The sequence below is a fragment of the Xyrauchen texanus genome, chromosome 13 (assembly GCF_025860055.1).
Source record: "Xyrauchen texanus isolate HMW12.3.18 chromosome 13, RBS_HiC_50CHRs, whole genome shotgun sequence".
In the NCBI taxonomy this organism is placed as follows: Eukaryota; Metazoa; Chordata; class Actinopteri; order Cypriniformes; family Catostomidae; genus Xyrauchen; species Xyrauchen texanus.
The window spans coordinates 34262154-34286367 of NC_068288.1; the positions used below are offsets into that span (position 1 = coordinate 34262154).

Genomic DNA, 24214 nt, shown 5'->3' on the forward strand with positions numbered 1-24214 from the left:
TTGTGGCTATACTTATGAAAAAGTTCATATTTTAATGTTTACAGATTGGACACATATACACATTGTAATTGCCTCACTTGCCAACCAAGATTGTTTTTTTTATTTATTTTTTATTAATTTGTAGAAGAAAAGGAGGGACAAACTAAACTAATTGTACATTTTTCTGGAAATCAACATTATGCCACAAATAGTGTCGACTGAGCTTAAATTGTATTGAACCCGGAAAATATCTTTAACACCTTTTGCAGGTCATCTTCCTCAAACCCGTTTGGGGATTTTAAATGTGCGAAATTCTCTTCAGTAGAAAGCAACTGAATATTTTTCACACTCTTTGGCCACATACACACTGCACATTTTTTGAGAAGGGTATAGCTGCAGACAGAGCTCTGAAAAGGGGCAGGAGCTCCAAATCGCCAGCAAAGATATAGGGTGTACCTTACCTAACCCTAAACGTCTGCGGAGGTGTCTCCCACTTTTGGAGTTGGTGCAACCCCCCCCCCATGCATTGGTTTGGTGTCACACAATAAAAAACAAAATGGAAAAAAAAAATAATAATAAATGTAGATATCGAAAGTTTAATATGTTTGGTGTTAGCTCTAATGTTACTGAGTAAAGATGCATTATTGTCTTGCAATTTGGTATTCACACATGACTAATAAATTGCTAGAGGTCACCAAGTCGCCATACTGTGTGTTGTTAGTAGATATTCCTACTCGACAACACTATCCAGTGGTATTAGGAGGCGGATCACGTGAGATCCAGTGCCAGCACTGCCACTGTTAGCTCTGATGCTGCGGCAACAGTCGCTGTCAATTAATGGCTTCCAGTTGCTTTGTAGCTGCAAATGACTAATTAATATGTCACTGCATTAACAACTATTTGTTCAATTCTGTTTATTTTTAGGGAGCAAATCCTGTTGTAGTATGCGGTTGTCACTACCCTAAAACCATCTTTAACTGCAGTGTGCATGTGGCTTTTAGAAGGTACACTGGAGTGTAAACTCAATATGTAAACATAGTTATCAAATATGGCTGCATTTCCAAGAAAATAAATAATCATTCCTTCAAATATCTACAATCAGAACAGTAGCATTGTCGTTCACAATTACATAAAGCTTAAGCTTATTCTTGATTATCCCTGAATCCAACCTAGTAGACGTTCCAGCTTAGTCACTGGGACTACTGGAGATTGGGTGAGGCCTCATTCAGTTCTGAATATGAAGAGATGTCTTTTTATAATCTGTTTTGTTTTTGCGAATGTGACAAAAACAGACAGTGTATTTTGTGTATGTATTGGTATGTGTCTGTGAATGAGGTCAGTGTGTTTAAATGCTTTGGGGTATATGAGTGATCCTGAGGTATGCATGTGTGTGTGTGTGTGTGTGTGTACACGTGATTTTCTGCTGGTAATCGATTGATAATGTGTCTATTCGTCTTAGCATGCATGGGTGTGTGTGTGTGTGTGTGTGTGTGATAGAGAGTGAGTAACTATCTATAGATCATGACACACAATTGAGTATGTATATGTGTTGTGCATTGTTCCAAGTAGAGGAGTGTGTGCTACAGAACATGCTGTGTATTTTTACAGGTCTTGGTGTGTTTCTGTGTGCTGGTCCGAGTTCAGTTCTGAAATCTGTTCTTCCTGCTCCTGTGTCTCTTGTTGTTGTGAAACAAACTGTTGGTAGCGTGCCTGCCGCTGGTAGTCTGGGTCAACATTGATCCAATTATTTGCGACCCACTTGGTCCCTCGTGTGACCACACAGCCCCCATGAAGAGAATACTCATCCTGATCACCCACCCAACCTACAGAGGGCAGCACATCAAGTTTTTATAGTTTATGAAAAACATTTTCTATATAGGTAGCACTATATAAAACAGCAAAAATATACTATAAAAGAGAAGATTAATTATATTTATTACCTCTGCCATCAGAAAGGTAGTTATACCAGAAAACCGCTGTCCCCTTAGTGGGCTTCACTCTCAGGTTGCCTTTATCACAGTTTTTCCTCGTGTCCAACAGATCTACATCATTCTGTATCAATGACTGAAGAACCCACATAAATATGCATGTCATTTTTGGCTGTAAGTGCTAAAAAATTGCAGAGATGTTGCTTTTAACTAAAGAACACACCTCCATATAAAAATACACATTTATATTTATAGTAATTTCCACACACCGCTTCTTCATAGGTCCTATTATCTGCCACTGGAAAGGTTGTTTCCCCTCCTTCTTCAACATTATTAAGGTAAAACAGAACTGTGATATACCTGCAAAGACAACATAAACACTATGAACCTAGGGTACACCTACTTAGCTCAAGAACATGTATTCAACATCAACAACAATTTAAACCAAAAAAAAAAAAACACTTACAAAAGGAATAATAAAGACATAATAGACAGCATTTTTGGCATTTTATCTTACAGTGTTTGTGAACCTAAAGCTAAATACATATTCCAATTTATTAACATATACATTAGAGTTGTGAAACCTAACCTCTGTGATTCACCTGCAGGAAGTCTGAAATGGGGATGTGGTGTTGGCAGCGAGGCGAGTGTGTGCACAGGCTGTTTCAGGGTACACTGGCCCACTATCATGATGAGCGTGGTAATGGCCTCCCTGCTCATAGCGCACTACTTGAAGCGGTTCACTTAACTCCACCAGCGAGTACGGGAGTCGTGTTAAACGTGTCACTCTTAAAAGGCAGAAATAAAAATAGTAGCGCAAAAGAGAGAGAGAGCGAGAGAGAGAGAGAGAGACATGGAGAAAGAGAAGCTTGTGAAATGCTGTATAAAGTTAGTAAACTTTACAGGACAATGATGAGAAAGAACAGATATAGATAGGATTGAGGAATGAGGGGTGGACACCTTTTGCGGAGGTCTTGTAGGACCCAATGTGCTCCCTGGCCCTGGTAGAGCCAGGTGTGTCTGCTGTTCCTCACCAGCTGGCTCCTCTCCACTCCACGCTGTAGCAGAAAATGCTGAAAGGTATCACTTCTCAGACGCCTAAACTCCTCTAAACTCAAGAGACCTGTGTCAAAAAAAACAAAAAACAGACATACATGCATACATACACTCAAATTGAACAAGTATTTGTCAGGTTATGATCTACGTGTTGTAAAGGTTTAGTTCACCCGAAAATGATAAATCTCTCATCATTTACTCACCCTTATGCCATCTCACACTCATCTGACTTTCTTCTGTGCAACACAACAATTTTATTAAGGATGTATGAGGCATATTTGTCCATATTATGTAAGTCAATGGGATCCAAACATCCTGAAAACTCAGAAAAGGACATAAAGGCAGCATAAAAAGTAATCCATATGATTTGAGTGCTTTAATCCAGGTCTTCTGAGGAAATATGATAGCTTTAGGTGAAAAGCAAAGCAAAAATTCAGTCCTAAAGGTGCGTACACACTGACAGCGACATCGCGCGCGACAGCGACTCAATACCATTCATTTTCAATGCGAGCACAGCGACTTCCGGTGACACAAGCTGTCACGACCGTTGGCGCTAGATGTGGGTGTGTCCAGCGACGCGACAAAGTTGAGAAAAGTTCAACTTTGGAGCGACTAATGGAAGCGACAGCCAATAGGAGAGAAGACGGGAGAGCTCACGTGATCCTTCTCTCTCTCTCAGCTCCTGCAGTAACGGAAAGATGGATGAAAGGCTAATTCTTGCTGTTAGAAATGTTCCAGTGCTCTATGATATGTCTCTTCCCACGTACCAGGACATTTTTAAGAAAAATACTGCGTGGAAAGGTGTATCTGAGATCGCGGGGATTTTATGGACTCAGACAGACCGGCATTTGCATTTTCGCCGCAGATAAACAGCCGCTATGGCAAACAGCACGCCTGGTTTCTCATTCATCTTTGATTTAAAGCATTTTATGTACTGATTCCATTTATATTTAGTCCTTTCCCTCCAAAATGTTTGTTTTTAGTGGCAAGAAAAGAGATTCGCTGTCAACAGCAATGGAATGGCATCCGTGAATGTCATTTATAAACGTTACTAGGCAACCAGTAGTGGGAACGCCCACTAGCGACTTCACCGCCAGCCACTGGCGACCTGCAGCGATAAAGTCGCTGGCAGTGTGTACGCACCTTTATTCACCAAAAAGTTTGCACGTTCATGAGAGAAGTTTTTTCACAAGTCCTCACGCTTGACAACATACAAGTTTGCATGTTCGCGTGAGAACTAACACAGGCACAATACAACTCGAAGTTCTTGTGTGACCTTATTCACGTAGTGCCATCTTTTTAATGGGAATAACAATGAGGCTGTGAGGGATAGACTTACCATCTCTTCAATGGGCTGTTCTGCAATTTAAAGTGTTTTTGGATCATTCTGCAGACAAAACATTGATAAAATATCTGTCCAAGAACATTCAGTATACAAAGAACTGCAGACAACATGATTTGTGGAAAATCAGACGTGATCTAGGAGCTTTATACAGCTTTATACCATCCGTGCCATTGAAGACAAAGAGATTGTCAGTCTATCCATCACAGCTCATTGTCATTCCCAATAAAAATCAAAGATGGTGCTAGCGTGAATAAGGATCTATGTTTGGTGGATGGACTGCATTTTTTTCTTTGTTTCTCATCCCAAACTATCGTACCGCTTCAGAAGACATGGATTAAACCACTCAAATCATATGGATTATTTTTATGCTGCCTTTACATCCATGTTGAACTCCATTGACTTGACAAAAACACCTAATACAGCTTTCAAAAAATCTTTGTTTGTGTTAATGAATAAATGGTGAGAGAATGATCCTTTTAAGAATGGACCTTTAAGTTTTGTTGGACCATTTATGGTAGACCTGCAGTAATGCTGTAATGTTCGTAGGATCTCCAACTTAGGTCTTTACCATTTCCATCCTGATCAACTTTTAGGCCATCATAGATTTCCTTAAGGTTCTCGGAAGTTAACCAGATTCCATCTCTCACTCGAGAGTGAGTCAGTATCTACACCAGAAAATATAGCAACAAATTTACAGACTGTAAATGAAAAATAATTTAAAAAAATAAACCCAGATATAAACACTGATACCTGTACAGCCACAAACACACACTTTTGCCCAAAATATCCATGTGGAACAAACATGCACTTTTTTGTAAAAAGCAGGGCTAATGGATAATTGTTGATAGATACCTCATGAGGTTGCAGTTGGCCATCCTGGTTTAGGTCAAGGAAATGAAAGATTTCTTCGGGACTTAGGTTAAGTTGCTGATTAAGCTCCTCTTGACCTTCAGGAACCATAACCTGACTCTCCATCAAACCCTTCAGCTGAGCCAGGTGCACAACTACACTACACTCCTCCTCTGATAGAAATTCAGGGATCTCTACAGCAACACACAAACAAACAAACAGACTCACAATGGTGTTTTACATTGGTTAATAGATCATTTTACAGTATAAACTACATTAATGGATCAACATGTAAACTATTTGATAGCGATAATGAAAAGGAGGATTAAACTTTTAATCTAATTTAAAGGTATAGTTCACCCAAAAATATAATTTCTCCCATTATTTACTCACCCTCATGCCATCCCAGATGTGTATGACTTTCTGTCTTCTGCAGAATACAAACTAGATTTTTTTTAAATATCTACGCTCTGTATGTCCATACAATGCAAGCTAATGTTGATAAAAATGTTGAAGCTCCAAAAACCACATAAAGGCAGCATAAAAGTAATCAATAAGACTCCGGAGGTTTAGTCCATGTCTTTAGAGGAGACCTAATCGGTTTTGAGTGAGAACACACCAAAATGTAACTCCTTTTTCACCATACATCTTGCCATAAAAGTCATTAGGCAAGATCATGACTTCAAGCTCAATCACACATCCCATTACTTGAATCATGTGCAGAGCACTAGATTTTCCTAAGAAGTGTAATCGAGCTTGTAATCATGACTGCCAAGGAGAAATTTATAGTGAAAAAGAATTATATTTCAGTCTGTTCTCATCCAAAACCTACTGGATTCAGAAGACTAAACTACTGCAGTCTTATGGATTACATTTATGCTGCCTTTATGTGCTTCAAAATTCTGGTCACCATTCACTTGCAATGTATGAACCTATATAGGTGAGATATTCTTTTAAAAATCTTTGTTCCTGCAGAAGAAAGTCATACACATCTGGGATGGCATGAGGGCGAGAAACTGAAAAGAGAATTTCCATCTTTATATGGACTACATTTGTTGTACTTTTTTGGGAGCTTGACAGCATCCTAGTCAGTGTTAACTATCACTGTATGTAAAAGAGCACCTTGGACACTCAGTTAATATATCCTTTTGTGTTCCTTGATAGAAAGAATTAGGAACAAACAGGTGAGTAAATAAAAACTGTTGGGTGAACTATTCTATAAAAGCAACTTGTCTTTACCAAACAGTAGGGGCTTTAGACTGAGTGTCTTCATCACATGGACTTTGCCTGGAACCAATGACACTTTCTGAACATGACCCACCTAAGTAAAAAAATATATATGTCAATAAATAAAATATCCTACTGTAGATTGGAAAACCGAAAAATATGACAACACTCACAGAGCCATTTTTTTTTTTGCTAAACATATGCAATTCTCTGTACCCGTATTCCTTCAATGCGTGGAAGATACATATTTCGAGGGAATCCAAAGTCTGCAGGAGTCTGCAAATCCGGTGATCCGGTAATTTTATGACTGCTACCTCGACTCCTGAAATCCCGGTTTGACGTGCTCGTGTTAGAGCCGTTATTATAATGAACAAACAGTAGAAGTGCGATGACATTGATGATGTAAACGTGGAAGAAAATCATAACCACCATGAAATAGGAGCGCGAACACACGCTGCTCTTCTGCAGAGAGACGCGCTGACGGGGCAGAGATTTGGGTTGCGGTGATGATGCGGTGTCATTCTGCTCAATATTTTCCTGGGGTTCCATCATTTTGACACTCTCGGTTGACAGCACTTTTATTGATCTATATAAATCGTACTATTTAAAGGCTACAAACCTGTTTCTAAAATAATGCAGAATTATGATGCAAGCCACAGCCAGAGTTTGGCTATTAATAGACAGAAAATCCCGCATAAAAACAAAGACGTCACCTTTGAAGAAATTAGTTGCTGACTTGCTATGGGACCGTTCACACCGAACACGTTTTACGTCAGCCTATGCTGTTTTTTCTATGTAAACATGCGCTTGACTGACGGTCTTTACCCGTTGCGCCGCGTCTCGATGTCCCCCCCCCAACGTCTCGTGCAGGAGCGTCAACTTTTAAAAACGCGTCTCGAGACACCTGCGTTTCTGATTCGTTACACTGCGTCTATGTTTTTATGTGCAATAACACGTTCGGTCTGAACGGCCCCTACGTTGCTAAAAGGCTACTTTTCTAACAAGCTAACTACACAAACCGATAGCAAAATTCGATAATTTCCCCCTCCTTAAACTACTTCAGCGTCGATTTTTGTTGTTGTTGTGTCGTCTGCACTAACACTCCTCCAGATCGAGGCAGCATCACTCTCTGTGGCTTAGTAAGCACTTAGTTGTCAACATTCACTCTCTTGTTTACTTCGAGACGAGGGATTATAGGGGCTGCGTAGCTTCTAGTATCCGTCGTCCGGTTGCGTTGCGCCGGAGCACCATTTTGAAATCCGACGTCCTTAAAATCCTCGTTGTGAATATCTTTTAGTGTTTACTGAATTATGATTTTTTATTTATCCGGCAACTTCCCTGTTTATGCATCTGTAAGTGAAAAATGGCATCTCAGACGCACCGCTCGCTCATATCCCGCTACTCACTAATAATAATAATAATACTGACAGCAGCAGTGTTTCTGAGCTTAAAGCGAGTACAGCACTGCAACCCCCTGGTGGTCATATACTGTAATGATTACATAGAGGAATGAGCCGTTGTATGTTTTGCATGAATGGTGACCAGACGAGCCGAATTTACGAGCCGGTACCTGTACACAGGTACAGACGGGACGTCTTTAACTAAAGTTAATTGCTGTGCTTCGTGCTTTTTATGTATGCTAATGAAAAACCGCTATGAATAATGAAAGAATCGTTCATTTCGCAGTCTCAGAATCAGCGGAGATTTTTCCGCTGTGCTAAACTTCCTCCCTCACGAACAGGTTTGCCCATTTTCTAGCCCAATGGCAACTCAAAACCGGCCCAAAAGGAATGAAAAGTAGACCAATTTTCCCCTTCCAATAAGAGACAACTGCTGGATTCCCACAAAAAGCCTTAAAATAAATGTTTACCATTGCTTTTGATGTATTTATTGTTTTAAAACATATTTGGATGGTTTCAGCTAGGCTAAAATGTAGTTGCCCCTAATTAAATGTAGTAATTAATTATGTAATAATTTGATAATTTGTTCAGTTTGTCCAATTTGTTCATATATGTTTCAGAAAATTAATCTGATCTTAATTTTACAAACTTTGAAGCACTTTGCATGATACATTCTTTTAAAATCTGATAAATATGAATAAAACAGTCATATGTTCAACTGAGCCATCCATAAATTTGGATATCTATAAGCCAGAGATTTTGACTATTCTCTTACCTTTCTACAATTCTTATATCACATTGTTTTTTAACACAACCCTTATACAATAAAATAAAAACAAGAACATGTTCTCATTGATATTTTCTAATCCCTGTCAAGAACATTATAAATACTAGTAGCTACAGCCTATGTGAATTGTACTTTTTTTTTTTTGTAGATGTGTATGCAGTTTCTCTTCTCTTCATACTTGCTGTTGTTCTGTCAAAAAGTGTCAATATGAAATTAACCTACACTGGCAAACTCAATTAACAAAAACTAGCTATTACCAAGGTTATTAGCAATATGCTTACTGGATGAACGTGAACACTTGATCCTTTGTTTTTGTTCTTTTTTGTCTTATCTTTTTTTTAGAACTCTTCACAACATTTTCTTGGTACATTTTATGAGGCCTAACTGTGGTGCCTCCTTTCAATTACAACTATCTACAATCTTAGGGTTGTGTTCTTATAAAAATGTGTTCACTTTTACCCCTCCTCCTGGTGAGGAATAGATTTCAGCAGTAAAGAGAGAAAGCATCTGTGGTGATGGTTTGAATACATGGCAGCAGGTTTATCTTCTCTGCATGTAAGCTCGGATCCTCATTATAATTAGCAAAGACTTCTGCTCTAGACTGTTTCGTAGCTTGTTCTTCATCATTGACATTTCGGAAAATGAACATTTAACTGCTGCATATCTGAATGGTAAAGCAAGAAGACACAGTGCAATATTTCAGAGATCTTCAAAGTTTATATCACCTAAAGTGTCTGTGTATGCAGCAAATTCTACCCAGAAGTCCTCCGTTTTGTTGTCTTCATATTATTCCATTCTTGAGTGTGAATAACTCTGTTCCTCTGCTTTCCCTACATCTCCCTTGAAAAGGTGGAAAATGGGAAGATCATCTAGCCTTGGCTTACTTCAGGACAGAACATGTTTCAGTGACAGGAATTTGATGTTAACTGGAAGTCTCTTCCTAATCTCCTTAACTCCAGCACGTAGTCCCTGCACATGCTTATTGTGTCCTGTTATTCATGGCCGTGCACAGACATTTTGAAGGGCAGTGGCCCAAAACCAAAAAAGGGGCACTAAGAGGGTGGGTGCTTGTTAATACAAATTATCCAGTTGTTACAAATATACAATTAAAATTGAAGACAGTACATGATCTAATACATAGAGACACATACTTTATTGTAGATGTTTTGATAGAACATCACAATTCCACGTTGCTGATAATAACAGAAATTATTTACTGTTTTACATTTTTACATTTACCAGTTCCATTTACAGCAAAAACTTTTGATTTGGTACCATGTCCTTCATCTTAATATTGAGAATAAATAACAAACCTTTTACAATCATATTGTAAATACAATTGTTAGGCTTAGTGCTAATTCAATGTATGTTGTTGTAATGCAATTACTCTTCCATTCAATAATTGAATGTCTTATCTTTTCTTCACACTCCAGTCTTTTTATCACACTCTAGCATATTCCTTTACTGTCAGCCAGTTTAACAGTCTACTGTAACTGTCTTATTTGGCCGATGCTCAGTGGGCTCTCCCTCACTCTTTGAGCCTGCCTCTGCCTCATTTAATTTCATATTATACAGCATAAATCTATATTATATACTATACTATGCTAATTTACAACTCATTTAGAACATTTATATTACCATTTTAACTATTTATAGGCCTACTATTAATATGGTCTTAATAAAATAATAAAAATAGCCTGATGTGTTATAGATTACTAGTATCAACTAAAACAAGTGATTATAATGGGAAATATAACAGAATTAAAGTGTGACAAACTGTCTGCTATATATTCTGTGATGATTTACCTGCTGCAGCTTTGAATCCATGTTTGCAATGTTGAACTGCCCCTTCGCTCTTTCTCTCTCTGTCTTATTTTTTGTGAAGGCATTGTTTTTTGTCTACAAAGTGTGCCAACAGCTAATTTGGTGTTGTTTATATTAGATCTGATCGGGTACAATGTGATTAGACAAGCATTCTAATTCTAAGAACGTGGATGTTTTGTACAAGTTGTTTGCACTACTAGAAAACCAAGAGCAAAACATTACCGACAGAATTACAAAAACAAACTACCAAATTACTAATTCCACGGAACAACTACTGTCTGTAATGTGGATTGTAATCTACCTGTTAATGTGACGGCCTTCGTAAACTGTCGTCTCACTCTCCAGAGAACGCCGCGAACACACATACTGTGAGTGATGCTGCGGAGCGAGCGGGAAACTCCGGAGCGGATTAGCGGAATCAGTGGATCTTTAACGGAGTGACAACACAACGCTTTGAGCTGGGGGTGCGAGAGGGGCGCCTCAGTCGATGAGGGCAGAGGGGCAGTGGCTCTAGCCACCGGGTCACTCCCCTGTGCACGGCCCTGCTGTTAATCTTGGTAATTTATTCCCTTTGATTCATGCAAGTCAAGAAGAAACTGCAACCCAAAATCTACAGCTTTAAGGGGCAAAAGATTATCATCAGAAAGGTTAAACTCATGATGTACAGCCGGTTAAACTCATGATGTACAGCCGGTTAAACTCATGATGTACAGCCAGCTCTGGAATGTCTTTGGCAATCTTATACGCTTAAGAACGGACTGGTAAAATAAGTTCTGTGAGAAGTTTTACAGGACTGGGTTTGTCAAGTTGAAAGATTTTAATAAGTTTGTTTAACTCTGACACAATTGGTTGGAGGAATTTCAAGTAGATCAGGTTAATATCGTCGCTGTACATTTGGTACAGCAATTCCGCAGCATAGCTCCTCTCACTATATTTTGTCAACTGGATACGCAACTTAAGCTCCTCAAACGAGACATATCCAGCTGCAGACCCGCAGCACCACCAGTTTCAGAATCCCAGCGCCAGAACCTGAAGTGAGGGGCGGAGTTATTGACAATGAGACAAGCATGGCGGAGAGCATGGTGAGTTGTGTAACGTTGTCTAACGTTTTTGAAATCATGTGGTGAAAAATTATCGCATATATTAAGTTCAGCGTTTATCTGCTAAATATTTAATTTGTGCATAACTTTATCGTCTTATTGAAGCTTGAATATGTTGTCATACTTTATTGTATTAAAACATTGTTTTGATATAATTAAACCAATGATTGGTGTGGTGGTGTTTTTATTTTAATTTTTTAAAGTTGTTAAATACGGAACAAGGAAGAATTTTTTTAATTTGACGTTTACAGAGATAATGTTCCTTAATTTTTCCAGTATGCTCTACATCTTGTCTTGGGAGCACCCTTTGATTTTACATCTGTAAGTAATTACCAGTTCAAGTAATTGACCTTTATGATGTTGTAGCAGTTGAAATATCAAGATTTCTCTATTTTTGTCTTCCAGTGCGACTTTCCAAACATACGGAGATGGTGGGCTCTTATTCTTCTGGAGAAGTTTGGGGTTTTCTCTGAAAGGTAGATACTGGACATTTACTCCAGCCCACTGTTACATTTGCACCCTCTTCTGATTAATTTTAAATTAACCAGAACCAGAAACCCTACAAGAGTCCCTTCCATGTGAAGAACAAGCTACGCTTAGCAGCAGTGAGGCGGTGTGTGTGTGTATGTGTATATATATATATATAAAATCTCTTAACATATAATAAATTTATATGTCACATTTATAAAGTCACATTTTCCTTTAATATTCTGTAATGAAGGAGCTCCCAATAATCCGGCACATGAAAGAAGCTGTGAAATGGCTCCATTCCAACAGCCATCTGCTCAGGGGTCCAGTGGAAGAGCCTCTTTTCATTCGAATGAATGAAGACCACAAGGAAAAGGCCCGCAACAATCTCCTGGAACAGTCAGAAGCTTCCAGAGAGCCCTTTCTATTTCATTTTGTGTTCAGGGATGACATGGAGTTATTTTTACAAGAATGTAAGGACAAAATGGGCCTGAGAGTGAATGCCTCATTTGATACATTTTAAGTTTAATTTATACAGGATTGTCATGATAAAATGGGCCTAGGGGTGAATTGGTCATTTGTTGTATATATTTTTATTGTTTCTTTTAAAATGATGCTTAGTTTTCTCTCTTTTTTAGTTTTTTGACATGTTTTATTTTACATAAAGAAAAATGCATGCTGCACATGTTCTTGTGAAATAAAGTATATTTTATATAAAATGCCCATAAGTTTCAAGCATTTTTTTTCACCATCATGATCAGGAAGTAACTCTCATAATACAATGAAACGGATAACTATATACAATTATATTACACAAGATCAATGTTTTAAAATGCTTATTGTACTGTACCTTAAAGAATCATTATAACATAAGTATAAAGTATGATGTTTCATTTGTAATAAAAGCAAAGTACTCTCCAAAACGTTAGGTGGCGCTACTCGGTTTAGAACGTAAGCTCCGCCCCTCACTTCAGGTTCTGGCACTGGGGTCCTGAAACTGGGGTTCTGAAACTGGTGGTGCTGCGGGTCTGCAGCTGGATACTATTGCCTCAAACGGTAAAATGATACGGTTGACACACTCACTAATAGAGAGCCACCTAGTGTCTTACAGTTGCAGAATCTTCAGAGGGCTTTCTCTTACATGTACAGTTCAGAATATTTTTGGTGATGCTGGGTGGCATTTGAAAACCAGCTGCAGGTCTCGGAAACAATGTACTCTACATTTCTAGCCAGGACACTGACAGCTTTTGATGCAAAGAGCAAAAGAGAATGGCACACACACACACACTTTATTTACTGTAGACGATATGAGGATTGCAGTCACTGAATTTCTGTAGCACTGAGTTACATTGCCCACACATTGTGTTCCAGCCATCCATTGCAAGGCTGATGCAATTCAGTAAAGACAATTTGTTGTTGTCCAGGAATTTGAACAAAGCATTTACTATGGTCAGTGAATCACCTACTATATGTATCACTCCTGCAAAGGTGCTAAAGATTTGTGAGAGCTTCTTGCTGTAATATCTAATGACTATGCATAGTTGTTTTCTAGCCGTGACATCCGTGCTCTCATCAACAATAAGAGAGCATGGTCCAGTTCCTATATCCTCCAGAAGGCCTTCATACACTACTGGTCCTATCACCAAATTAATTAGAGCTGTGCATTTCGTTCTGTGTAAACTGATACCTTGGAAATGTCTTCCACAACGCTTCCTAAATAATCAACAGTTAAGGTGCTTGAGTGGCAAGCAACATGAGCAGCCAGCTTCAACTGTGCTGCCTTTACTGCAACATTAGTTCTTAGAAAGGAACTGCCTGTGTCAAATAAAGTTCTGGCATTTGAGAAAGAAGCTAAATTTTTGGCTTTTCAGTTGCAGCATGAGCTAACAGTTCACTGTGGTGAGCTCTGATTTCACATCTGCAATATTTGCAGAACGCTTTTTTATCATCATTTGGAACACTTCGATTCCATTCCATTAATCCTTTTTCTGTCTCCCATTCTTTGCAATATTTCTTTCCGTATTTACTCCATTTACCTTCCATTTTATAATGCTGCTTGACTTTTCATCCGCAGACCAACCAACACTTCACACTGTGTCTCGTTTGGAAGTATGCGTCCTCCAGGTGTCGCATCTCGATAATGTATGCAGCCGATAAATGCCACCTCCGGAGGATGCATCCTTCCAAACGAGACACAGCCACTGACTGCTGCAACAGTACCACTGCTTTCGCAGATGTCGGCGTAACTCACGTAATGCTCATTTAATACATGACGTGCAGTCAAAAAGGCGCACTTCCACTCCCTCACTCACTGCAGCGGTCCTTGGTTTGCCAGGTATTCATTCCGGGGATCAATACCCATAAAGAAAAAAATCCAATTTTAGTTTTTTCTATGTTCACATCAAAACATTTTTGCGGCCACAGCACATTACAAAAGTAGCCCAAAAAACACAACCCGCGACTTCCCTTGAATGCATTTTCAAAATAGCCCAATCGTGCAAGAAAACCGCGACCCTCGGATCAGCAGGAGAAACCTCCGCAGGGCAAGAAATACAGCCAGCAACTCTAGGCATTTGATGTGCCAACGTAACCACGGGATCGACCAGGAACCGGCGGTTGCGTGCCCGTTGCACACGGCTCCCCTACCCTTTTTGGAGGCATCTGTGGTGACCACGATGCATCTGGACACCTGCTGCAGGGGAACTCCTGTACGCAGAAAACAGAGGTCTGTCCAGGGGTTGAATAACTGATGGCAAAGGGGGGTGAAGATCACAAAATACGTGCCGTGGCGCCATGCCCATCTCTCGACTCGAGTCTGAAGCCAATGCTGAAGCAGTCTCATATGCATCAACCCTAGTGGCGCGACCGCGATTGAGGATGCCATATGCCCCAGGAGCCTCTGGAACTGTTTTAGAGGGGCCACAGTGCCTATTTTGAAAAACGAGAGGCAATTCACCACTTTGCCTGTAAGGGTTTGATGCTGGGGCACCATAAGAACAGTGTTTTGCGGGCACCAGCTAGGTGACCCAGGGGATGAGGAAATCGCTCTTTTATTGAAAAGTGGGTACCGCAACCCGAAGGGGGTGTGGCAAATGAAAATAAGGAAACCAAGGATTCTACTCCTGGCCCTCCACCGGGGGAAGGAGTGGTCTGGCTACCAGCTTCTGCGCAAACATCTTGTGCCCTGGGTGGTCCGTCTCGGGAATGCTTGGCAGCCTTCTGGGTCCCTGAAAAGGTTCTTGAGACGGGGACATCCGCTTTCTGTGGGCCCTGGTTGAGGCGGAGCTACCTGCTGGTTTCTTGCTGCCGCAGTGGGATGCCCTCGGCGAGCCTGACGGGGCTCGGCTGGTTTTAGTCTGGCACCAAGGTAAGATTTTTTGGATGGCCTCCGTCTGAAGAAAGGAACCAAAGGGGGGAGTGGCTGTGAGCGGCGCCCTGACCTGAGGAACCAGTTGTCTAACCGTGAGGGCTAAGGGGGGATGGGAAGTTCCGGTCCAGCTCAACGCTCTCGGCGGCCCAGGCAAGCATGCCGGACATCTGCGCATCGGTCTCAGAGTGGGCAAACAGACCAGAAGGTGGCAGCCCAGTCAAGTCCTCAGCGTCAGATGCCGCCACACTGTCCGATGTAGCGGCGATATTCTCATCCAGCTCGGGGGGTCTGACGGAGACATCGATCTGGCCGTGGGGTGAGCTGGTCTCACATCAAGCCCGGACGGAATCAAACGATCGTGCAGGGGGGCGGGTGGTCTGCAGAGATGAGAACATGAACCATTCATAAACGCTGCTTCAGTGTGATTGCAGCCCATACACGTGAAGCAGCATATATGACCGTCAGAAGCGGAAAGATATCTACCGCATCCAGGAACTACACAAAGGTGGAAAGGCATCTTGAAAAAGACGTGTCTTTGTGTAAACTCAACGTTGTGTGATGCCAATGTGTAAACTCTTTTAGAGGAAATATACTCTTTTAGGAAACGCTGTCGAAGCCCCCAGAGGTGTGGACTGCACTGGCATGCAGAGAAGGGAGAAAGCCACTGGTAATGCGCCATAGGATCCAACAGCAATGCTCATAGAGGTGAATGGAACAGTAGTGAGTGTCTCAACTCGCTGATCACACAACCGCTCGGCTCCGAAGAAAGAATCTGACTGAACAGATGCACAATCCCCGCCTTTTATACCTGTATGTCCGGGGGCGGGACATGCAAATTATGTTTGCCTATTTGGCATTGGCCTTTTTTATGTTCAGTGGTATCCGAGGCTCTTGAAAGAAGCCCCTTGTGTCACTACAATCGACACAATATCGAGTGAGTGACAGAAGGGAACAAAACAAGACAATAGTAACTGAGAACAATCCGACTGGATAACAGGACAGGATACAAACAATATAACCGGAACTTGAGACTGAACACAACAAAACATACTGATGAGAAAGACAAAACAAAGGAGAGAATATAAAGAGGAAGGGAAGACTGAACACAGGTGCTGCCAATAATCACAAGTGTGAATCAGTGCTGCCATGACAATGCTGATTGCTCTGCTTAACAGCACCCATGGGAAACACGAGGGAAGGAAGAAAACAAAAGCACATGGACAACCTGAGAGGTGGTGGAAACTGTCACAATCCCGCCATACAACGAAGAAAACCAGACCAATATGGCACGATCATGACTGTAAGCGCCATTTATTAGTAGCAAGTTTGTTTATGTTATAACATTTGTTACTCTTTCATTCTTGTGTTTATTTTGGTATATTGGTGCAACTTCTGTATTGAAACTCTTATTTTGAAGTTGAACTGGAACTCTTATTTGAAGTTTAAAGGAAGCTGTGAGGAAAATAAATAATAAATGAGTGTGGACGGCGGAGCAACACGGTTGTTTTACCGTCGTTGGTTCTCTCCAAGCCACCACCGACTTCCCAAGAACAGAGAAGACCTGGACAAAAGTAAAGCTGCAGATAAGTGCCCAAAGAGCTGCAGGAAAGAAGTCAAAATTAAACATGAGGACAAGAGTCGTGAAAAAGTAAAGAATGCTGTTATGCCGCAGAAATGTGCCAAAATGAGGGTGCTGCTCAACTTCTTGTGAGAATAATACGATTAGAATGTTTTGGTCTTCAGAAGATGACATTCATTATGAAAGCCTGGTGAGCTTTATGTCATAGACCATTATTTGTGAACATTTGTCGAACTAGAAGTTGTGTTTACGGCCATAATGGCGGACGATTCACACGATGCAAAGTCAAGAGCTCAGAGCGGCTGCAGCGGGAGTAGCCACAAGAGGGCGCCAAAGTACACAGAAAAAGGTCTGGAAGAAAGAGTGAGCAGGCTTATAGGTGCAAGACGATCCAAGTTGTCACAGTTAACATCAAAAAGGAACAAGATTGAAAGAGTAATGAAAGATAATGAAAATCCAGACATTGTTGATGAACATTTAAATGAATCCTCAAAACTGCTAGAAGAGTTTGCTCATTCAAATGATGATGTACTGTTGCTGTTACCTGATGATGAACATGATGCTGATCAGATGTATTGGTTCAAGCCAAAAATGGAACAGTTCAGCGTTTTCATGACTGATGTTAAAATGTGGATAGCTACATCAAGGCAACAACATCAGGAGATCATCCAAAGTCTCATCTATATCATCGGTGCGACAGAAAGAACAAGCAGAACGTGCTGCCTACACGTGCAGCATCACTAAAACAGAGGCAGGCGTTAGACATCGAAGAATGCAAATTAAAGGCAAAGAAGGAACAACTTGAGCTTGAGATAGCTATTGCTGCTTCTACAGCAAAAATACAAGTGTTGGAAAACAGTGAGTATGGCAACTGCAAAGGTGATGTAGGTATTCATCCTGAGACTGTCTTACCAGGAATGCCACAGCTATATAACCAACAGCCTATGGTAAATGATGAGCACCTTGGTCAATTAAAGGCAGATGATCTTCAAGTGAAGCATGAAACTGACACACAATCTTATGTTAACAGAAGTCCAGTAAATCTGTGTGAGGTAATGTTGAAACAAAATGATATCACGGAGATGTTAGTCAAACAGCAAAGACTGTCACATTTGCCCCAGAGAGATGTGCCTCTTTTCAGTGGGGATCCACTTGAGTTCAAAGCTTTCATAAGAGCTTTTGATCATACCATTCATGACAAAGCTGATAGTGACAGTGACAGGTTATATTACCTAGAGCAGTTTACCAGAGGGGAACCCAGGGACTTAGTCAGAAGTTGCCAGCATATGAGTCAGTATCAAGCTTATAGTGAGGCGAGGAAGTTGCTAACTTATCACTATGGCAATGAACTAAAAATCGCAACTGCCTATATGAATAGAGCATTCAGCTGGCCACAAATAAAACCAGATCACGGCAAGGCCCTTCAGAGTTACTCTTTGTTCCTCACTGGATGTAACAACGCCATGCAAGACATTACCCAACTTACAGAAATGGACAGTCCCACTAACCTCAGAAACATTGTCTCCAAGTTACCATACAAAATGAGAGAAATGTGGAGAGTTTCTGCATTTGACATTCAAGAGAAACATGGTACAAGAGCAGAGTTTTCAGATTTAGTCATGTTCATAAACAGACAAGCTAAAATAGTTGTGGATCCTGTTTTCGGTGACATAAAGGATGTTGAAGATAAGGGAAAATATTATGTAAATGTGAAAGCGACGAAATCATCAAGGCCAAAGGGGAGTGCGTTTGCTACAAGTGTTGCACCTACAGAAATTGAAAGGCCACCAGACAATGGTAGAAACTCATTTCGTTGCAACATCAGTGCCTTCCAGAAGCCTTGTGTATATTGTGAAAAACAACACACACTATCAGAATGTCACAAAATCAGAAATCAGCCATACAAAGAAAGGTTAGAGTTTCTTAAAGGAAAGGGTTTGTGTTTTGCATGCTTGACACAAGGACATCTGAGCAAAGACTGTAAGAAAAGAGCTACATGTGAATATTGTTCTAAGAAACATCCAAGTATGCTCCACTTCTCAAAAGAAAAGGATGATGTAGCTTCAGAAAGCAGGCAGAAAGACACTGCTGAAAACACAGAGACTGGTGCAATAGCACACACTTCAGGTGGAGTTTGTGGAGCTACTGGGGCCGGAAAAGACAGTTGTGTGCTTTCAATTGTACCTGTGTGTGTCAAATCAAAGAAGAGCAATAATATCATTCAGACTTATGCATTCATGGATAGTGGAAGTCAAGCCACTTTCTGCACAGAGAGCTTGATGAGACAGCTCAACATGGAAGGCAAGAAAACTCAAAGCCTGCTTCGCACGATGGGACAGGAAAAGTTGGAGTCAAGCTACCATATTAAAGGACTAGAGGTGTGTGGTTTGAAAGAGAACATTTACATTGACATACCTGAGAGCTACACCCACAAATATATTCCTGTGTCCAAAGAGAACATTCCAGTGCCTGAAGATTTGGAAAACTGGCCACATTTGCAAGGAATCCAGCTTCCACACATAGATGCAGACATTGGACTTTTAATAGGATGTGATGTACACAAGGCTATGGAACCATGGGAAGTAATTCACAGTGAGGATAATGGTCCATATGCAGTTCGAACAATCCTGGGTTGGGTCATCAATGGTCCTCTCAGGAGAGACAGTTGCAACACTGCATCTGAAAGTTTTTCCAGTGTTTCAGTGAATCGCATTTCTATTGCTAATGTGGAGAACCTGTTGGTACAGCAGTTTAATTATGATTTCCCTGAAAAGGCCAGTGAGGAAAAACAGGAAATGTCAAGAGAAGACATTAAGTTTATGGACTGTGTTAGTGAAACAGCAAAGAGGGTTGATGGTCACCATACCATAGGACTTCCCCTGAAAAACAGATACGTCAAGATGCCTAACAACCGCAGTGTAGTTGTGCAGAGAGCAGAAAACCTGAAAAGAAAACTTGTCAAAAACAAAGAGTTTCACAGTGAATATCAAAGCTTCATGTCTGACCTGTTGAACAAAGGCTATGCGGTCCCGGTACCAGATGAAGAGACCCAGTCTGACAATGGGAGGGTCTGGTATATACCTCATCACGGGGTTTACCATCCCCAAAAAGGAAAGCTCCGTGTAGTTTTTGACTGTGCAGCATCATATCAAGGCAAGTCACTAAATGGAGAGCTTCTTCAGGGTCCAGGCTTAACTAACTCACTAATCGGGGTTTTAACATGATTCAGGCAAAATCATGTAGCTTTAATGTCAGACATAGAAGCTATATACCATCAAGTACGTGTACCATCTGAGGATAGTGACCTGCTGCGCTTCCTCTGGTGGCTGGAAGGAAACTTGACGAAACCTCTGCAACAATACATAATGGTGGTTCACTTGTTTGGGGCCACATCCTCCCCCAGCTGTGCAAACTTCGCGCTGAGGAAGACGGCTGAAGATGCTAAGGAAAACATGGCTCCTGCTGCAGTTGCAGCAGTGTTGAACAATTTTTATGTAGATGATTGTCTGTTGTCAGTGTCAGATGAAATCCAAGCATGTGCTATGGTCAGGGACTTGACAGCACTGTGTGAGAGCGGAGGATTTCACTTAACGAAGTGGATGAGTAACAGCAGAGTTGTTCTTGCTTCTATTCCTGAAACAGAAAGGGCTAAAGAGGTCAAAGACTTGGATCTTAGTCATGATGCATTACCTGAGGAGCGAGTACTAGGAGTGACCTGGTGTAGTGAGTCAGACGTATTTAAGATCAGGATAAATGCAAAACCAACACCACAGACAAGACGAAGTATCCTCTCATTTGTAAGTGCGATATATGATCCTTTAGGGTTTCTGTCACCTGTCATTCTTCCAGCAAAGATGATCTTGCAGAAGCTGTGTAGCATGAAAATCACCTGGGATGAAGACGTCCCTGCAGAACTGGCTCAAAGGATATTGTTGTGGCTTTCTGACCTAACAAAGCTTCATGGTTTTACTGTGAGTAGATGTCTGAAACCGACTGGCTTTGGAGCTGTGACATCTGCTCAGTTGCATCATTTCACAGACGCGAGTGAGAAAGGTTATGGAGTTGTTTCCTACCTTCGTATGACAAATAAAGACGGAGAAGTTCACTGTTCGTTCATCATCGGCAAGTCCAGAGTGGCACCATTGAAACAAACAACAATTCCGAGGCTGGAGCTAACAGCGGCTGCTGTTGCTGTAAAAATGGATCGACTCATGAGAAAGGAGCTGCACATGCAGCTTGAAGAATCTGTGTTTTGGTGTGATAGCACTACAGTGTTGAAGTACATCGCCAGTGAAAATCTGAGATTTAAAACATTTGTTGCAAACCGAGTGTCACTCATTAGAGACAACACAGAGCCAAGTCAGTGGATGTATGTTAATTCAGAGTTGAATCCCGCTGACCATGCGTCATGAGGAATGACTGCAGAAACATTCAAAATATGTCAAAACTGGATTGGTGGGCCAGAGTTTTTGACAAAGCACAGGAAACACTGGCCAGTTTCACCAGACATGAAAGACATACAGAAAAAGGATGCTGAAGTGAAAGAAGTAGTATGTGTAACTGCCACCAAGATGAATGAGAATCCATTTAACAAGCTCATTTGTTATTATTCAGAGTGGCATTGTTTGAAAAGGGCAGTTTCATGGATGATGAAGGTTAAAAAACTGCTTCAAAATCTGAGCTCACACCGCAAGCTTATCACGTCACAATTAAGTCATCATTTAAGTCATGAGAAGAAAACTGAAATCGTTACACACAGAATGCAACAGTTCAAGTTAACTGTCAAGGGGTCTTTGCTCACCACTGAAGATTTTGTTATGGCAGAAGTTGAGATTATCAGGTTTTGTCAAAATCAATGCTTTAGTGATGAACTTAAAGCTCTTCAGAGAGGTGACAAACTCAAAGGAAGCAGTCACATTGTCAAGCTTGATCCTGTTGTACAAGACAGGATTTTACGTGTTGGTGGAAGATTGCATCAGTCTGCACTGCCAACAGATGTTAAACATCCTGTGATACTTCCTAAAGATCATCATGTCTCCACGTTGATCCTCAGACATATCCACAAAGAAACAGGACATTGTGGGAGAAATTACATGCTATCCCGGCTGAGAGAGAGATTCTGGATCCCGCAAGCAAACTCTGCTGTTAGGAAAATATTGTCGAAGTGTGTACCATGTAAAAAAATTTCAGCAAAATCTGGAGAACAGAGGATGGCAAATTTGCCACAAGATCGCCTAATGCCTGACAAGCCACCCTTCACTAATGTGGGCATAGACTATGTTGGGCCCTTCGAAGTGAAACGTGGGCGAAGTACAGTAAAAAGGTATGGTGTATTGTTCCCCTGTCTCAGTGTTAGAGCAATTCACATCGAAGTTGCCAACACACTTGAAACTGACTCGTGCATAAACGCATTCAGGAGATTTGTTGCTAGGAGAGGTCAAGTGTCTGTTGTGAGATCAGACAATGGAACAAATCTGGTGGGAGCAGAGAAAGAAATGCGTGAAGCAATTCACAGATGGAACCACTCAAAAATCTCAGAAATGTTCATACAAAAGGGCATTACCTGGATGTTCAACCCGCCAACAGGCTCACATTTTGGTGGCATCTGGGAGAGACTAATACGTTCTGTGAGAAAAATCCTCACCCACATTCTGAAACAGCAGCCTCTCGACGACGAGCGTCTTCATACATTGATGTGTGAAGTCGAGGCAATTGTTAATGACAGGCCTATAACACGAGTGTCAAGTGACCCAAATGATTTGGAGGCACTCTCACCTAATCATTTGCTTCTCCTTAAACGCCAGCCTGTGCTGCCACCAGGACTGTTTGACAGAGAGGACTTGTATGGCAAGAGGAGGTGGAAACAAGTGCAGTACCTGTCTGACATCTTTTGGAAGCGATGGACTAAAGAGTACTTGCCACTGTTGCAAGAGAGGCAGAAGTGGACAGTAACAAGGAGAAATCTGAAACCAGGAGATGTTGTTCTTATAGTTGATGACAGTGCACCCAAGAAGTTCCTGGTTGATGGGAAAGGTTGAACGGACACTTTCTGATTCAAAGGGATTTGTGAGAAGTGTATTTGTCAAAACTAAATCTAGTATTTTGGAAAGGCCAATACATAAATTATGTGTGTTGCTTGAGATGGAGGAGTAAACTAAGTGAAGGCATTTTTTGTTTTGTTTTAGGTTATATGTGCTTTAACTATACTTTTGTATAAGGCAAGATGTTGATACATGCTAAAAGTGCATTTTGAGTTCAATTGAATGCAGATTGAAATATACTGTTAAGGTTAAGTACAAGTTTTTGTTTGTGCAAGTGATGAATCCTTAATTCTGAGAGAAATGACGCTTTAATATTAAAGATGTAATTGTTATGTTGCAGAATTAACAATTAGGGGCCGGAATGTAAGCGCCATTTATTAGTAGCAAGTTTGTTTATGTTATAACATTTGTTACTCTTTCATTCTTGTGTTTATTTTGGTATATTGGTGCAACTTCTGTATTGAAACTCTTATTTTGAAGTTGTACTGGAACTCTTATTTGAAGTTTAAAGGAAGCTGTAAGGAAAATAAATAATAAATGAGTGTGGACGGCGGAGCAACACGGTTGTTTTACCGTCGTTGGTTCTCTCCAAGCCAACTCAACGCGTAAAACTGTCTTATGTCATTCATACAATGTGGTTATAATAAGAGAAGTAAGTTTAGTTGAAGTTTATAATTACGAACAATTAAGATAGCCACTACAATGACGTAGACAGCTTTAATGACAAATAAATCCAGACAGGACGGCTTTAATGCATGAGAGCAGATCCATACAAACACATTTATATAATTTTTGGGGAGTTATAATGGAAGGAATACTACGTGCGAGCGACTGTTTCCTACCAGTTGAGATCATAGACATTAGACATCTACTACAGCACTATAATTTATATATAGCCTTAATGTATAAGAATATATCCATAGAAATACATTAATGTAAAGTAGTGAGAATCTGACAGTTGTCAATGGTTCCAGCCATTTGCCAAAGTGGCTGGTCACAAGACCGGCCATCAGCTGGCTGCTTCCTGCCAGTACGGACTGGCAGATCTTGTGAGCTGCCACAATGGTCTCCCCATCTGCCAGTGGTTGGTGGCAGGTCACGCGATCCGCCAGTGGTGGCTTCTGCCAGCCAGTAAGAGATTGAACCCCTACAGAGAAAAGTTTTCTAAGAAGAGTTTAGGTCTACTCATGTGCTTGATGCCAAAAACCGTTGAGGATGAATGATAATAGCGTCAAACAGCACAGGTCAAGGTAATCAAATG

General features: G+C 40.8%; 1 protein-coding gene and 1 long non-coding RNA gene across 2 annotated transcripts; one reads left to right on the forward strand and one right to left on the reverse strand.

Moving 5' to 3' along the window:
* Positions 1-1578: 1578 nt before the first annotated feature.
* Positions 1579-7833, reverse strand: p4htmb (prolyl 4-hydroxylase, transmembrane b). The gene is made up of 9 exons (XM_052140469.1): positions 6601-7833; positions 6397-6478; positions 5161-5351; positions 4877-4973; positions 2868-3030; positions 2510-2695; positions 2177-2267; positions 1920-2043; positions 1579-1802 (listed from the first exon to the last, which is right to left on the reverse strand). Exons 1-9 carry the CDS (start codon positions 6934-6936, stop codon positions 1582-1584), a joined length of 1491 nt encoding a protein of 496 aa, XP_051996429.1. The 5' UTR covers positions 6937-7833; the 3' UTR covers positions 1579-1581.
* Positions 7834-11776: 3943 nt separating this feature from the next.
* Positions 11777-12783, forward strand: LOC127653702 (uncharacterized). Its single transcript, XR_007971856.1, has 3 exons — positions 11777-11816; positions 11901-12108; positions 12217-12783. It is a non-coding gene; the product is annotated as an uncharacterized LOC127653702 (long non-coding RNA).
* Positions 12784-24214: the final 11431 nt, after the last annotated feature.